Source organism: Furipterus horrens, unplaced genomic scaffold (genome assembly GCF_987537825.1).
Source record: "Furipterus horrens unplaced genomic scaffold, mFurHor1.1.pri manual_scaffold_1, whole genome shotgun sequence".
Classification (NCBI taxonomy): Eukaryota; Metazoa; Chordata; class Mammalia; order Chiroptera; family Furipteridae; genus Furipterus; species Furipterus horrens.
In genome coordinates, this window is record NW_028327171.1 from 160777408 (window position 1) to 160795990 (window position 18583).

An 18583-nucleotide genomic window follows, 5' to 3' on the forward strand; every position below is an offset into this window, starting at 1 on the left:
TTTGAACCTAAAGTACTAGGAAGAAGCTAAAATAAAACCATTTCATGCATCCAACATGAGCTAGCAAAATTTTTAAAGGCTCTTAGGTTTAAAAAAATCTACATAAAGTGAAGTTCAGTCCAGGTCCCTTTATGTTCAAGGAGGACTGACCCGTGAATTATACATTTGCAACTGAGGATAAGCACTAATTGTCAAGGATATACATAGTGCTGAACATTTCCTTATTCCATTTTCCCTGTGCAGGTCCTTATCCTCAGAACTGGCACACGGTAAGCACTGATCTGCCTTTAGAAGCCTGTCCATTAGTTAGTGTATTTAAAGCTCTGTAGGCATTTCACTTTACACATTAGAGCCATTCACCCATTAGAGTAAACAGGTTCTAGAAACAGACCCTAAAATTAATAATCCCTGTTCAGGATGATTCCTGAAAGAACCACTGTGAAGCAGGATCATTTTTTTTGCTAACTGGTACAGTGGATTTTTAGCTGACTTCCATAAGGGACTCCGGACAAGCCTTGTTATCTAATTTTACACAAAAAGAATTCACCTGTTTTACCTAATCTTCCTCCACAAATCCAGGTGGACTATATAACATAACTTGGAGTTGATATAAGAGTGAAATAAATAAATAAATAAAATATAAATATAAAACTACTTATATTGTTTTATATGGTATATAAATACAAATAAATAAACATTTATATAAACATATAAATGAAATACATCTGTAAAACAAATGGTTTAAATGGAGTTTTGATTTTCCATGAGAAATAAGATATTGTAGTTTTAAAAATATAACAACCATGATCAGAATCTGTTCTGTGGTGCCTTTAATGCTATACATATTGAATTATAAAATATCTTAGCAAAAAGGTAATTTTGTAAAACATGTTTTAAACCTTAGTACTTAATTTCTTCATAAGAATGTTTTTTTAATAAAAAAGAAACTTAGTTTGGCTGTGTTAAAGGCTGGCATTCATTTTGGAATGCAGTTGTATAAATATTTATACTTATGCTAATATAAACTAAACCAAACCTAACTTTAGAAAAAAATATCTTGTAAACATTGAATATAAATTTATCATTAAACTGGTTGAAAGAAAAAAATTTAAATTATATTATTTGTCATACACTTGAGAATTTGCAGGTTCAAATGATTTTCAAATCTTTCTGAATTAAATGTAATAGAGAGCTAGCACCCCTAGATAAAGTGTTGGAAGGGAAGGGTGCTTACCTCTCTAGTCACAAAGCATTCGATCGGGTACGTCAAAATGACAGTGACTCCATAACAAAACCTTCCAAATGTTACCAGGTCATCATTTCTGCAATAATTTTCAAATAAGTCTCCTAGAGAATGACATAAAATAGATTTAACAGATACTACATATTGATATAAATATCTAATAAAAGAGATAGTAAATATTTATTATATCAATAACATTACATAAACTTTAATTTAATTAATAGAATAGGTTGCAAATCTAAATATATTTTTGAATTCAATAACAATATAATTATTGATTGATATTAATACTAGTTAGTATATGCTCCACTTGAAAATAAATTAATCACTAATACTTTTTCTCTTATTCTCATTGTTTGTTTTGGTAGAGTCATTTAAATTTATATCAACTTCTGAAAAGTACTTTTATCCATTGTCTTCTTACAGAAGAATCAACTCCCTAAATTCTTTTGCATTGGTTTTATAAACTTGTTTCTGGTCTTTGTTTCTGGTAAGTAAGGGACTTCACTTTTTTTTTTTTAAAGAGTCTGTTAAAATAAACAAATTTCCTTTGAAATGCTATTCATAGATCAAGGACAATCTTGAAAGGAAGAAGGGACCATTGCATCTGGGGAGCTGAATTTCCTGTGTATCACACTACAGGGTTTAATCACAAATGCAGGGCCATAGCAAGGAATTTCAAACATACACTATCTTTCATGGTATCCCATGAACCCAAGTGTAAATGCACTGATTCAAAACTGAAAATATGGAAAAGCATTATATTTCATTAGTTCCAAACTAAATGATGGACTATATATACCTTGAACAAAATCTTAGTTAGAGACTGTCTTTTCTCAGACATCTATGAGGAAATACAGGATCTAATTAGGGCACAGAAGACATGTCAGCAAAAAAGGTTTCCCAACACTGAAACAAGAAATACTTCAGTCTGTTTATTTCCTAAATGTAACAAGTGTACATTTTTTGGTCACAGTTTTCATTACAACTGTAATTGAAAAACCAAAAAATAAAATTAAAAAAAAAAAGAAAATTAGATCAAAGCCACACACTACTTACTACATTGTTTAAAAAGAAAACAATACTTTTGTACTTTCATTCACTAAAAAGCTAAATGACCTGCCTCTTCCTAAGACTTAAATAACCCTTGTCCCCTCCTACCATCAACTAGAACAAATGTATATTACTTTCTGTGACTCTTTGGAGCAGAAGGGGACTAAACCACAAAGCAGTAGTGGCAGAAACTTGTTTCAAGGTCGATTGAAAAGGTTCCAGCACTCTAAGAAAAAAGGACAGAAGCTCCCCTTCACTAACCTTCACTAAAAAATGAGCCTGACACCTATTCAAAAGTCACTGGGAATGTCAGGAACAATCTAGAGTTCTTACTGCCTCCTCACAAACTGAAATTAACCTACTGCAAGGAAAAGAAAAGTAGCACACAGTTTGCACAAACAAGACCAGATATGCCTGAGGTGAAATGGCCTGAAGAAACAATGTCAGCTTATTCTAGCTTGAGTCTAAGTGTATTTTAGGGAATTATAGCTAAGGGAAAAAAAAATAAACCAACTTGTCAACTTTGTTATATAAAGATTTAATTATATCTGAGTAATTACCACTGATAAAAACACCAGGAAGGTATGACTGAAAAAAAGGGTTTATGTTTTACAGAGAAGGCATTTACAAACCAAGGTTTTGTACAGACTGGAGCCTGCAGGACATTCATCTTGGCAAAAATAGTGATACATGGCAATATTTTGAAACACAATTCTAATCAAGACTTTCAAGGTATTTCATTACTGTATTCTAATGGTGCACACATATATTGTATTATTTTTTACTGCATTGAAATTATGTTAATCGCTTGCTTTTGAAGCCATCTTTATTTCTTGAGGAATATCTGCCTATAATCATAGATACCTCTTACCTCTATTTGAAAATGCACCATCCGCCCTGTTTTCAGCATCATTAGAAAACTAACCTAAGAGGAGTGGAAGTCTAAGAGACAGCTTTCAATGGGTCATACTTGACTAAAATGGGGTCGGCAACCAGAAAAATAAAAATAAAATTGGACTGGAAGTCAGGAGACTTGTTTTCTACTTTGTCACCAGTCAGTTTGGGTAAGTTACTTCTCTTTGTGTTTAAAGTAGGGGGTAAAGCTAGTTATTCCACCTATCTTCATAGGGTTGTTTAAAGGTCAAATGAGATAATAGACCTGCAAAAGCTGTGAGATGCATGAATCATAGCAGTTAGCAGGCTGTCAGAATATGCTGAGTATTATACTACATCAATGAGTGAACGTGAGGGTCAAAGGAAGAGAAGAGATGCTCTCTCTATTGTTGGGCCTGGGTAAATAGAAGAACATTTGGTGTGGGGCAGTGGGGTGAAGTTGCAGGGAGGGAAAGGGCTAGTTTTGTGGAAATAATAACGTTTTCTATTTAATGCAAGAATGGGACGACTAAGTAGAAATGTAGGCAAGAGGCTGGAGATGAGAAAACAAAGTTTGGACTAGTTAAAATAATAAAAATCTCCAGAGAATTTGTTAAGAGGGAAAAAAAGCAACTTGCCTGAGCTAGTTAATGAGGGATGGGTGGTACACGGGAGAAAGTGGGTAGGAGAAAGCAAAGATGAATTACTCAGAGAGAGAAAAATTAACAGAGTGAATGATGGCGTGGTGGTACTCTTTTCTCCACAGGAGGGAAGAAAGCATGTTCAGTACTGTTAAGTGATCCAGAGAGGTCCATGAGAATCAGAACTGAGAAGATGATTAGCTTTGAAGAGTGGGAAGATAGTGTTGATTTTGAAAATAAAGCTGCAGTGAGTAGTAGAGAAGGAAGCAAAAATTCATGTGCTCTGAAGGGAAAGCATGGAAGGAGAGAAAATGGGGCTAGGAAGTTTAGCAGTTTAAAGATTTTTACTTATTATTTTTAGAGAGAGAGGAGGGGACAAAGAAAGAGAGGGAGAGAAACATCAGTGTGCAAGAGAAATAACCCAACATCTCCACCCCCTGATCTGGCCCACAACCCAGGCATGTGCCCCAACTCGGAATCAAACCTGTAACCTTTTGGCTTGTGGGATGACACCCAACCCACAGAGCCACACCAGTCAGGGCTGAAGTTTAGCAGTTTAAAATGAAGAAAATAAGGACAGAGAAAGAGCAGACAGGCAGGAAGGTAGAGGAGAAAATGGGTAGATGATTTGGTGATAGTCTAAGTACAATACTGGTTATAATTGTTTCCAAAATGAGAAGTGATAGCACCACTTCATGGGAACACCAAATTGCAGTGAGGCCGCGCCTCTCATTTTACCTTGGGTGAAGCCTGTAAATGTCAGGTATCCACATGTAGCAAAGGGAATACATATAAATACAGAAGCCAAGACGGACAAATGGATGATGCGGGACCACTTAGCGACTGTTCGTTCTTCCAAAGAACCGTAAACTAAGAAGCAGTTATGGTGGCAGATAAATGCTGCAAAAAAAATAAATAAATAAAAATTATTAAAGCAAGCAACAGTGTTTCTTTTTTTACTTCTGAAAATTCAGAGATATCTGCTACTTTGGAATACTAATGAACTGAAGTTCAAATATACTAATTTATGAGATATGTCAAAAATAATCCTTCTAACAGCTTTAGGAATGAGAAATTTCATTCACATTAGGTTTGTATAGTCTCTTCATGTCACTCTTGATATAAACCAGGCCTATTCAATTTTCTATTTAATTTTCCATTTTCTAGTGGCATTTCCCATCTTAAGGGGAATATATACAACACTATATTTTCAGGCTACGATTTGTTTTTCAATCTGGGACGTAACAGAGTAGCTTTAGACACCTGGCCAATTCCTAATAATTTGTGTGCAAGGTTTTCAAGAAGTCCATAACATTTGCTAGATTCTCAAGTTAAGAAATAAGATGACTTTAATGCGTGCTCTGCACGAGAAAGAGACTTGTCCAAATGGAAGCAAATTTTAGTGATGAGTGAGGAAAGTTTGAGCCTAATTTTATGGTGGCACAAACTAGGTCATATGCTGCTAATAGGATGTCTAAAACTTAGGACATCTGTTCTCCAGACACAGATATGAAACATAGCACTTTTTCACTGTACAGCAGACTCCATATTGGGAAAGGGCCTCTGAAATCATACTCACCGAAGGACATGACACCAACGGCCTGAATGGCATTGGGTTTTGCAAATACCCACACATCCTCTGTTTTTGGTCTAGAGGAGAGTTAATTTAACGAATAATTAAACAAATACAAGCACAAGCATATCAGAGTCAGAAATAATAGGAGGCCTCCATTAATCTTATTTATTTGTAAATAAAATTCCCAGAAATATTAATGCAATCTGCTAATCCCAGTCCTCTAAAAATGAATGTCAAATACTTGGAAAGACTCTATATCCACTGAATACTTAATTTTGTGACTTTATTTACTCAACAATTTAACAACAAACATTTGTTATCATTTGAGATACTCATTAAGGAAGATACTAAAGTTAATAATGCAGTATTCTTCCTTGATTAATCAATACTGCTCTTTACTCCCCTCCAACAAATTCTCCCAGATGTATCCTACCCAAGGGAAATTCATAGTTGGCACTGCTTTACTGAGGAAAGTGGACATGCACTAATATATTTTTTAAAGAACTGTCTTATTTATTTATTTATTTATTTATTTTAGAGAGAGAGGAAGAAAGAAGGGAGACAGGCAGGGAGGTGGAGAGAGAGAGCGAGAGAGTGAGAGAGAAAAAACACACAAACACTGATTTGTTGTTCCACTTTTTTATGCATTCATTGGTTGATTCTTGTATGTGCCCTGACTGGGTGAACTAATATTAATCAGTGATGTACTTAGCTATGTTCTGGAAACTATCCTATATTATCTCAAGCTTCACAATAACTTAAGTATTATTATTACCATTTAATATATTAGGAGAGTTAAGCTCTGGGTGGTCACATAACTTGTCAAGCTTCCACAAATAGTAAGTAAAGAAGTTGAGATTTCTCCTTGGTCTATCCTAATATCTCTTCTACACTGAACTCTCAGTGCCCTTAAATGCCCAGCTGTGGACATACTTCTCAAAAAGGTTTTAGAAACATATACACATTAAATAGCTCAAAGAAGCCTGTGTTTTAGTGGATTAAAATATTTGCTAGCCCATCTATTGGCAGGGATTGTTTTCCTTGATTACCGCATCCCTGAGTAATGGTGAAGAGCATAGGCTTCAGGTAGCACAGCCTGTGTTGGTCTTTTGGGACCCCTCACTTATTAGCTGTGTGATCTTAAGTTACTTAATCTTTCTGCGTTTCAGTTTTGTGTATATAAAATGGGAATAGTAATAATAGTACCTAATTCATGGAGTTATTGTGTAAATTAAATAATGCAAAACTCCTAATGGAAAGCCTAGCATATATTAAGTGTTCAATAAATGATCACTTGTATTATCAGATTATGTGTTGGTATTGTTATTATTATCTATTGTCATTTAATAAAAGGTAGCAAAAGTCTAAAAATATGGCCAGCTTCCCTAAAAAGAAAAGGCTTTAGCAAGACCCAAAGAATGCATGAAATAAGAGGGGACTGGGAAGCAAAGGTCCTGGAAAGCCTAAAACCACCTGTTTTATGTTTGTTATTAATCCTAGAGGTAAAGTAGACACAAAAAGTTCTGTTTGTTTTCTCAGAGTTAGTGGGATTTATGTATTACAACATTTCTTTCCACCTTTGAATGAATAAATGCAGACATAAAGGAACTAGCTAGCCTCTGAGGGAGGCCTCCAGCAGTAACAAGGCTGTTCCTCTTCCCTTAGTTTTTTGAGTGGGAGCTGCTGCCACCTGCTGCCTCCACTACTATTGCAGTAAACATTAACTTCTGGGAGCATACCTGTCAAATTCCAATGTTAACATGGTAAAATACATATTTTGTCCATGATCCTTAAAAAAAAAAAGTTTTTAAGGCAGTACGAACAACTGCAGAAGCTTAAAGATTTTTAACTTTTTAATATATTTTGATTTATCTACTTTGCCTGTTAAAGTATTTGCACAGAAATAAAACTCATTTTTCCTTTCAGTACATATTGTAGTGGTGTCTTGCTTTTTAATTCTCATATTAGTAAAGAAAAGATTAGAGTCTGATTTTCAATTTTTTCTTCATTTAAATTTCTAAAAATGTTCTTGGTCCATATGCTTCCTTCAGTATATTCCTAGCTAAGATGGAGTATGAAACAGTACGTAGAAATAATTTTGGATTTTCTGTGTTCAGTTTAATGATGCTGATTTTATAAGGCATAAAGTGCCAAAAAAGCTGTTATAAATCAGTAAAAAATGTGTGTTCAAACCTAGGTAAAGAGAAGATAAAAATTTGAATGTGGCTTTGAAATCTTTTATGCAATAGCATGTGATTAAGTCCCAGAGCAACCATTGCAAGAAGGAAAAAAAAACTTTTCTTGGTATATTTTATGAAGTTGCTGAAACTTTGATATCAATGTGGATGAGAGAATGAGCATAAGGATTGTTCTGACTTTAGGCTTAGATTTGGAAAAATAAAATATCCAATGCAATCAAGAAAATGTATAAGAAAAAAATCATGACTAAGAAGAGTTATTTTCTAATAAATGCAAGGGTAGTTCAATGACAGAATAATCAATTAATGTAATTCATCACACTAACAGATAATGGAGAAAAAACTAACAAGCATTGTTAAATATATTGACTAGCCTGCCATCCAGTATTTATTTTGATAAGCAATATATTAATAAAAAGAACCTCTTTAACCTGACAGAGATATAATATATTTAGAAGTGATAAGTTAGAAATATTATAATGTGGAAACCAGATAAGAATGTTCACCATCACTGCTTTCATAGTACATGACTGAAATTCCTAGATAATGCAATAAAATATGTAATAATTGGAAAGGAATAAATTAATTGTACACAACATAATTGTATACACAAAATATTCAGGGGACTCTACTGATAAGCTATTGGAGCATTCAGCAAGGTTACTGGATAAAAGCTCAATACACAAAAATTAATAGTGTTCATATATACAAGTAACAACCAATACAAATGTTCTTTAAATGGCAGTGACAAAAAATACTAAATATTTCAAAAGATATTTATAATCTCAATGACATGACATAATTTTTTGAAAAATACAAATAACTAGAGACATACACCATATCCATACACGTGAATGGGAAGACTCAATATCATGTAGGTGTCAATTCTCCCCAAATTCATAGTTAAATTCAAATAATAAAATATTATAACAAGTGTGGAAAGAACTTTTTAAAAATTCAAAAGCAAAATTATAAAGCTAAATATTGATAAACTTAATAAAACGGATGAAAGGTAAATAAAAATGTCTGCATAATAAAATAATAAAATACAAAGTTAAAAATAAATATAAACTAAAAACTGGGAGATGAAATTTGTCATAGTTATCAAGTATAGTTATCCACTATAGTAAACATCCCTGCAAATCAATAAGAAAAAGATATTCCAGTGAGCAGTGGACAGCAGTCAATTGATAGATACAGAAAAGAGAATAGCCAATAAATGTGCTACAAGTCCCTCACCCTCCTTAATAATTAAACAGATTAAAATGAACTCCATAAAAAAAGAGCATTTTACATCCAATTTAACAAGAGCAATGTTGATAAATTGCTGGGAAAGAAAAACTTGCAATTATTATAGAGGAAGCTCTAAACTGTAATACACTTTAGAGAAGAATTTGGCAAAGTCTAGTAAAGTTGAAGTTAATCAAAGGTTGTAAGAAATAACATTTTTTAAGTATGTTTATTGATTATGTTGTTACAGTAGTCCCAATTTTTTTCCCTTTGCTCCCCTCTACCTAGTACCCCCTTCTTTCCAGCAATCCCACCTCACTTAGTTCATGTCCATGGATCGTGCATATAAGTCCTTTGGCTTTACCCTTTCCTATATTATTCTTAACTTCCCCCTATTTTGTACCAACCAATTATGCTTCTTAACCCCCGCACCATTTCCCTATTTCTCCCCCTTCCCCCTCCCAACTGATAACCCTCCAAATGATCCCCATACCTATGATTCTGTTCCTATTCTGGTTAGCTTAGTTGGATTTTGTTTTTATTTTTTAGATTCAGTTGTTGATAGTTGTGAGTTTGTTGTTATTTTAGTGTTCATAGTTTTGATCTTCCTTTTCTTAAGTAAGTCCCTTTGACATTTCATATAATAATGGCTTGGTGATGACAAACTCTTTTAGCTTTACCTTGTCTGGGAAGCACTTTATCTGCCTTTCCATTCTAAATGATAGCTTTGATGGATTGAGTAATCTTGGTTGTAGGTTCTTGTTTTTCAATACATTGAATACTGCTTGCCAGTCTCTTCTTACCTGCAAAGTGTCTTTTGAGAAATCAGTCTTATACCCCTTTGTAGGCAACTCTCTGCTTCTCTCTTACTGCTTTTACAATTCTCTCTTTATCTTGAACTGTTGGCATCTTAATTATGATGTGTCTTGATGTGGTCCCCTCTGGGTCCAGCTCACCCAAGACTCTTTGTGCTTCCTGGACTTTTATGTCTATTTCCTTCACAAAATTTAGGAAATTTTTCCTCCATTATTTTCACATAAGTTTTCAATTTCTTGCTCTTCCTCTTCTCCTTCTAGCACCCCCATGATTTGGATGTTGGCATGTTTAAAGTTGTCCCAGAGGTTCCCGAGCCTCTCTTCATTTTTTTTCAATTCTTAATTCCTTATTCTGTACTGGTTGACTGTTTTTTTCTTCCTTATGTTCCAAATCATTGATTTGATCCCCGGTTTTCTTCCCTTCACCATTGGTTTTGTGTGGATTTTTCTTCATTTCACTTAGCATAGCCTTTACTTCTCTTAGGCGTTTGCTGTACTCAAGCATACCTGTCAAGCCTGTGAGCATCTTTATGACCAGTGTTTGGAATTCTGTGTCTGTTAGTGTGGCTATCTCCTTGTCACTTAGTTCTCCCACTGGAACCTTGATCTGTTCCCTCTTTTGGGCCATTCTTCTCTGTCTCCTCATCTTGACAGGCTTCAGTGTTTGTTTGCCTCTATGTCTTAAATAGAGCTGTTGCTCTTGTTATGTTGTAAGGGGTGGAGCCTTAGGGATTCATCAGTACAGGGCAACCTGTTTCACCACATTGTGGCGTTGTATGTGGGGGAGGGGGCTGAGAGGAAACAATGCCACTTGCCCAGCACTCACCTCTTTTCCAAGCACTTCCCCCACTTCTGTATGGGACTGGCGCCTCTCTAGCTGTTGCCCTGGCCATCATTCCCAGAATGGGTGGGTCTGCGGATGTTCTAGGACTGTGGGGGCCCTTTAAACAAGCAGACTCTGCTGAGAGACTGGCAGTTTCTTCCTGCACCCCAACCACCCACTGGTTTGCATAGTCGGAAGCAATGAGGCTTGATTTTCCCCAGCCCTGGAACTGTGAGCTGTGTGGCCTGGTCTGCTGCTAGGAGTGCTCCCCAGGTGACCCTCCCTACTTTTTAAAACATGTGACTGCGCTTTCTGCTGGCCTGCCACTGCCCCAGCTGTTGCCACCACCATACTGTTTCCTCACTGCCCTGGCTCCACCCATCCTAACTGTCTGGATGAGCACTTCTTTACATCTTTGTTTGTTGGACTTCCATGCAGCTTGATTTTCTGGAACTTCTGGTTGTTTCTAGTTTTGAGGTAGTTGTATTCCTTCTTAGTTGTGGAGGGAGATGCAGTGTCTCTCTAGGCCTCCATCTTGGCCAGAAGTGCAAAAAAATTACATTTTTATGTATATTTCCCAGGCTAGGGAAGTGCACATTTGTGCAAGCAGATATGGATAAGGATGTTCACTGCTGCATTGTTTATATTAACCAAACTTTGTAAACAACATCGATGTCCAGGAAAATAATTGACAAATAAATCCATGAAAATGTGACCTAATCATAAATTTGTGTGCTATAGAGCAATTAGAAAGAGTCACTCAGTACTAACTGCATCAAAATGGAAATATATGGAATACAATATTGAAGGAAGATAGTAATTATGTATATTTATAAACATACTAATCAATACTATATATTGTAGTCAATACATAAAAGCATAGTATAAGTATAAAACATGAACAGGAATGACTTAAAACAACTTAAACGTAATGGTTACCTCTGGGCAAAAAGAAATGAATCCAACTAAAGAATAATAGTTAGCTCTAGAAAAAAAGAAATGAATAAACTTTTAAATATGATAGTCTATTGCTGATAAAGATTGAAAGCAAGTACTGTATAAAAAATTTCTTCAAATTATTTACCCCCAAATCTGAAACTATGTCTACATAAAAACCTGCATTTGATGTTTGTAGCAGCTTTATTTATAACTGCCAGAACTTGGAAGCAACCAAGATGTCCTTCAGTAGAAAAATGAACAATAGACTCTGGTACATCCAGATAATGAAATATTATTATTCAGTACTAAAAAGAAATAAACTATCAAGTCATGGAAATACAAAATAAACTGAAATGGATATTACCAAGTGCAAAAAACCAGTTTGAAAGGCTATATACTGTGTAATCCAGCTATATTTCATTTCAGAAAATGGAAAGCTACGAATATAGTAAAAAGATCAGTGGTTGCCAGGCTTACTATAAGGATTCAATCATCTAAGGAACAATGTTTCAAGTGTTTTAACATATTTTAATACTAACAAAAATAGAGGCTGGTATATAGCAGTGTGCAGCCTTAGTATGGCAGATACTTTCAAAAGAATAATTGCTTCCCTTACTCTAAAAAATTCAGCCATATGCTTAGTTACATTTTTTAGAAACCTTTTTGTGGAGGTGAGGTGGGAGTGGGGAGGTTTTGGAGAGTTATTCATTTTGCAATATCATCTCAGCTTGGATTCTTGGATTCAGGCATTTCATCCTATTTTGAAAGACAAATTCCATTTATCTTTATGACAGCCGAGTAGTAGTAATAAGGCAAAGCAGTAGGAAGCAAATCCTAGCAAATATATCTCCAGTCTTCACAGACTTATGAAAGCAGGCTTCAGGGAGATTGCTTCTGATCCCCAGAACATAAGACTTCTGATCAGGAAGATCAAACATCACACCTCTCTGTGGTACCTGCCCAAATTCTTTCCCGCTAAATACAAGCACTTTTCCAAATCAGATGGTCTCGGCAGAGCCTGCGTTTTTGTTGAGAGCCTTCCATATTAACCTCTTCAACCAGACACATCAGAGAGTCAAGGGCTCTGGCTGGCAGGCAAACAAAGGCCCCATGTTTCCTGTCACACCGCAAGCTGTTAATGACATAGGCAGATCTGCCCACTTCCCCAGCTCGGCCTGGCAGCTCTCTGCCACTTCCTGGCTCCCAGCTCACTTCTCTTTTGATTCTCTTCTCTAGACAATTGTGATTTACATGAACATGTAAAGCTGCTCAGGAAAATTCTTGGGAATCACTCTAAAGATTAAGATTGGTCCTTTTTTAAAGCATAAATTTTACATAAAGCTAATCTCCAGTTAAAATTCACATAAAGCATTGTGCTGATTTTTTTGCCAAAATATAAATTTTTATATGAGTCATATAAAAAGCTTGCACAGCTTGGAACTGCAAATATCACAAATGCCTCCTTTGTCTCATTTGGGACTCCAACCACTTTTGATTTTTATTCTGTTACCTATGTTTTCCTTTTTCTTTTTACCACTATTAAGTCTAATTCCTCTGTCAACTCTTAAAAAAGTAGTGTTAACTGTTTTGTCAGTTAGGACTGAAAGAACAGAGTGAGTGGGGGTGGGGGCCAGGATCCCACTTTTTATTTATTTATTTTTAAAATAATTTATTTGTTTCTTTCTTGTTTATTTTATTTTTAGAGAGAGGGGAAAGGAGAAAGAGAGGGAGAGAAACATCACTGTGTGGTTGCCTCTCACTCGCGCCCCCAACTGGGGACCTGACGTGCAACCTAGTCATGTGCCCTGACTGGAAATCGAACCAGCGACACTTGGCTTGCAGGTCGATGCTCAATCCACTGAGCCACAGCAGCCAGGGCAGGATCTCACTTTTTAGTATAATAAAATTATATGTTAGAATTATGTGTTGTTTTTGTTCTCGACTATGTTTTTCAGGAAACAATTACATTAAAATATGTGAATTTACATTAAAATAAATGTAATTTCAGATATGAGCTTCAGATAATTACTTTCCATTAGAGTTCTACTTGGGTTTCTACCTCTGTTCACTTTATATGCTGTCCTCGTACCATCTTGTCCATAGCAGATGCTCCCTAAACTCCACAATTGCATTTCTAAAATTCCGTGTGACTTCTTCTTCCTCTCTCTACACCCTAAATGTAAAATCAAGATATTACAATATTAAAAACATTTTTCCTCAGACCTGCTTCCTTTCATATGTTTCCATAGCACCTGTTCATAATTCTATAAAATAGTCTCAGGAGGCTCTCTTCGATGTGTTTGGCCACCCCACTTCACGCTCATAAGTTTTAAGAGACCTGCAGAAAGGAACTGTGCTTTACTGACCTGCCCAGCCCCAGTACCTAGAGAAGTGACTAAATCATTAAGCATTTAGGAAATGCTGATGGACGGAACAGACTCTTCCATTTTCTCATTTTTGTGGTGAGTTCTGGACCATCTACCATCCTGGTTATTCAAACTGGAAACCTTGACATCACCCCCTCTTTATTTTCCTCTTCACTTGCACGAGCCTTGTTCCTCTACTGTTCCAGATGCCTGTCTTCTTCCTATAGATAGCCTCCTTCCAGGCCTTTCTACCCCCAATCTGTGCTCACCTCTGCTACAAGAGGAGTCCCATTGAAATGGAGACTAGCTCTGGTCACTCTCCTGCTTAAGAACTTTCAGTGCACTACACATAAAGCTTTTCTTTCATGTCAGTCACTTCCAACCTCTCTATGATCATTTCTTTGCACACTCTAGCCAAACTTGCAGCTCAGAATCACCAAAATTCTAGTTACTTCCTAAATACTGAAGCTGTATGATCAGTGGATTGGTAAAGCACTGTCTTCAGCAGTTTTCTTTATTTATTGACTTTTTTATTTTTATTTTTTAGAGAGAGGGAGAAAGGGGGGGAGAAAGAGAGAAAGAATATTAATTTATTGTTCCACTTATGTACTCATTGGTTGATTTTTGTATATATCCTGACTGGGATCAAACCCACAATCTTGGTGTATCAGGTTGACACTAACCAACTAAGCTACCCAGTCAGGGCCAGCAGTTTTTCAAGAGATAATATGAAGACATGACTGTTGTTAAAACTGTGATAAAAATATATTTGAGGAGCAATATAAAAGCACCTGTATTTTTATCTAATGGTTCCCCTAATCAATGGCAAAGTGTCCCTCCTTTCCAAGTCCCTCCTAATGTTAGATACATCAAGCTTGTAGGCCTCACACACTTTTGTCAACAATAACTTCCAATCTTTCCCCCCTTTCCTTTCTCACTCAACTAATGCCAGTACATTTTTTCAAGAAGCAGATCACATATTGTCTTACCTTGAAATATTGCTACTGCCCAGTTTGTGCTAAGAGCCCTTCCTCTGTTTCCTCTGCACTTTCCCATATTCTATTAAGTATTATATTGAGATTATCTCTCCAATTTCTATTCTCCTCATCCACACACTATAGGAACCTGAGGTCAGGGATTCATTCTTCATCTTCATGGCCCCATTACCTAGAAGAATGACTGCCATCAGCTGGACATTTAACAGATGTTTGTTGGCTAAAAGAACAGGCTACTCTATTTTTGCTCTTTGGTTATGAATCTATACCAGAGATCACTCTGTCTTCTAACTAGAGATAACAAACAGGTGGGAAATGTCACTAAGGCAGCCATTTGGAAAAATACTGATGATGGGAACAACGAGTTCCTAACACTGAACAGCCTAGGCTGTTCCTCCAGCTTCACTAACACTACAGTGACTGAGTTAATTTCTCAGAATATGTTGTCCTGCAGCTGTCTTTCCTATTTTCATGTAGACTCCAGTCAAACAATGGTTCTCTTTGTTGCTTCATGTAGGCAATCTGCCTGGGAAAGCTTACCAGAAGCTCTAACAATGCTGCAGAACTTGGAGTCAAATAGTGTTTTAGCTATGAGTTAGCAAATTTTTTCTAGCATGGGAGTAGCCTAAGGAAAATTTTCTTTGATAAGAAATATTTTTGTGTGAAATTTTTATTGTCCTAAGATAGTTTTTACTGTATCCTTACAAAATTTTAGTCAGTTAATCCTCAAGTTAAATCAACTAAAATCAGAAAACACATGGATTCATTCATTTATTCAACTGATCATTTGACAGTACTTTGCTGAATTCTAATTCTGTATTAGGTACTGTGCCGAGTAATGGGGATTCAGTGTGAAAAAAAAAAAAAAGCCAAATATAATCCTGTTCTCATGGAGCTTACAATATGGTGAGAAAGACATAAAATATACAATAAAATATATAAAAATGAGTAAAGAAATTTGACAAAAAACATAATAATTTTATTCCCATGTGTAAGTCCCTTCTCACTTCATATGGTGGAAGTTCCAAATTTAGCCAATGAAAGTATTCAGGTTCTGAACCTACTCCTGTCTACCATACTCTCAGATAATAATCTCATTTCTGAAAAAATAGAGGGTATTGGGTATGAACGTTCAAATTCTTTTCACTGATCTTTAGAACGAATCCATATTCTTATTGTTTTAAGAGGAAGAAGTAATCCAACTCCTCTCCAAGGATTACTCTATATCATAAATTCCAACTTTTTAGGAACTCCTGGGAGACTTTTGGCTCCATCTTATGCCCTGATCTATAAAATGTTCAATATCTTACATGGTAAAAACGTATTATTTATAGTTCTTACTCCCTCAAGCCATTGTTCTGTCATGACATTTGCATTTATTGATGATTTTCACACACAAATAAGAAGGGAGAGGGAGGGGAAGGATTTGCAAAATTCACTTTCCTATCATTTGTTTTCTTCTTAATTCTCTATAACCTCAATTCTATCCATATTAGTGGATCTCTATAGTTTGCATCATATAGTATCTGCTCCAGGCATCATTGCCTTGATTTCCTTTGGGATCATCCTTTCCCCTGATCTCAGTCCATGTGATTTAGTTTGGTTGACCTTATCCTTAGCATGGACAGTAGGCATGTAATCTAAAAACAAGCAACTCAACACAAGCCATAATGATAGGGTTTGGGATGGTCATGGGTCCTCATTAGAGCCAATCAGAACTAATACTGGAAGTAAAGTTGGAGGTAATTTATAAGACAAATCCCTTTCTTTTCTTATGAACTTGGACTTGAATAGATGTAGGCTGAGACTGTTGCTGCTTCTTGTCACAATAAAGGGAAAACCCTTCAGGAACTAGAAGCTGAGAGATAGAAAAAGAAAAATTATGTCTGATTTTATTGACTGAATTCCTAAATCCAACCAAATCTAAAAACAGAACTACCCTTGAACTTTATGGTAATGTGAGTCAATAAATTCCCTTTGCTTCATTTAGTCAGGGTCCTGGGGTTGCTGTCATTGGCAACAAAAACAACAATCAGTTATACATTATCAAAAAGTTCAGTGACTGGTATTTGACAAAACTATTCTTTTCTTTTCCAAATATGTACTATTCCTCTGTCTTTACCCACTTTTTCCTGGTCCTTTCTTTAATCCCCTCTAGTTCCTCTTTATGTATAGCATTACATTGTAGAATTTCAGGAGTAGAATTATAAGGGGTAAGAAAGAATGAGTATGTGTTGAGATCCTTGGGAAAGGCACATTTTATATACATAATTACCTGTGAAAAGTGTAGCTACACTTTTGGAATTACATTTGATACACCAACCACACATACCATTGTTTTAAATGTTATAAAATAGACACTATACGAAGAGAAAATAGTTGTAAATTTGGACTGCATGATATCATTTCTATTCTGAATGTAAAGAATTGAATTCCAATGGGTCACAAAATGAAGGTTTTTATAGCAATGTCTCTGATTCTAGTTTTAGAAAGAAGGGAGAACTATGCTATTGCATTTTTGTACTAGCACACTTTCTGGAAAACAATTAAATTGCTTTGCCACCTCAGTTTTTAGAAAGCAAAAGGTTAGAAAATAAAATAAAACTGAGCATTATTTTCAAAGAGAACTGAAAGTCATTGGACTGTAAGATATTTGAAATCATATCAAAAAGCAGAATTTATGGCCCTATGAGTTATGAAAAAGGAAATTGAATTGTGTGTTTTATTTCTAAAACACAACCACTAAAAAGGTGTTTCCATAGTAACAAGGTCAATACCAGTAGCCGTTATAGACCTTCCTTCTTTCTGATAGTGGGTTTGAAGATCTTTTTCAAATTCCACTTTAAAAGCTCTATGAAGAAGTATATCTTTTCTGATCATTCATCTGAACCAAGAATGAGGAAAAACACACATGGAGTATCAACTTCTCATGTTTTATGTATTATGAGCATTCGTGGCTGTCACATTTTCAGAAAGAAGCCTGCCTGACAATCTACTGTGCCAAGCCCTGAACATGGTATTTGATTAGCCTGATTGTAAATCTGGACAAACAGAAGTTGTTTGCAGTAGTATTCAAACAGAAATAAAAGGGAGCACAGTATTAAAAAAGCACACTTCTTTAATACCTAAATATTGAAGGAGTTAAGTAAATAATCTCTATCAGAAAAAATCAAAAGCTTAGATAAAATAAGATATCACTACTAGAAGGTTAGAAAGATACAGGCCTTGTTTTGTTTACATCAGAAATAAATAGTTCTTTGGCCATAAAAGCAATTCATTTGGCTCTACCAGAAAGTGGTCTATCTTTTCTCTTCCATTGGATGGAAATACACTGTCTATATGATGATCATTTGTGAGATATTTTATTTTTCTTTGTATTCACAATAGTATCTCACATAGCATTTTGTATATAAATGATACTTTTAAAAATAAATGGAGAATGAATCATAAAAAATAATGACAAAAAAGTAACTAAAATAACACAAAATCTTGGTCTATTTTTAGAAATGACCCATCAGTTAAAAGTGTACTCAATGTTAATCTCTTTAAACCAAGGGCTATAAATTCTTGTTCATAGACTCATAACTGTTAAATAATGAATCCAATTGCCTGGTCCCTACAGAATCCCTCAGAATCTCTATAGGTGGGAACCTGGCATCAGTATTTTTTAAAGCTTCTCAGGAAATTTCAATGTGAACCCAGAGCTGAAAAATCATGGCTTTAAACTGTTTTCCTGGATTTCAATTAATACATAATTTATTTACTTCCAACTTTTAAGTACTTGTTTTTTTCTCAATATTGCCTCATATACCAAATCTATATGACTTTATT

General features: G+C 35.3%; 1 protein-coding gene across 3 annotated transcripts in view; it reads right to left on the reverse strand.

The window, feature by feature from the left end:
• SLC38A11 (solute carrier family 38 member 11) overlaps positions 1 to 18583 on the reverse strand; it is a 51865-nt gene that overhangs the window by 10991 nt on the left and 22291 nt on the right. For all 3 annotated transcript variants that reach the window (XM_090280377.1, XM_090280382.1, XM_090280390.1), the window contains exons 8-10: positions 5390 to 5460; positions 4549 to 4710; positions 1235 to 1347 (exon numbers count right to left, since the gene is read on the reverse strand). In XM_090280377.1, the coding sequence (XP_090136503.1) occupies positions 1235 to 1347; positions 4549 to 4710; positions 5390 to 5460 (346 nt within the window). The remainder of the gene's footprint in view (positions 1 to 1234; positions 1348 to 4548; positions 4711 to 5389; positions 5461 to 18583) is intronic.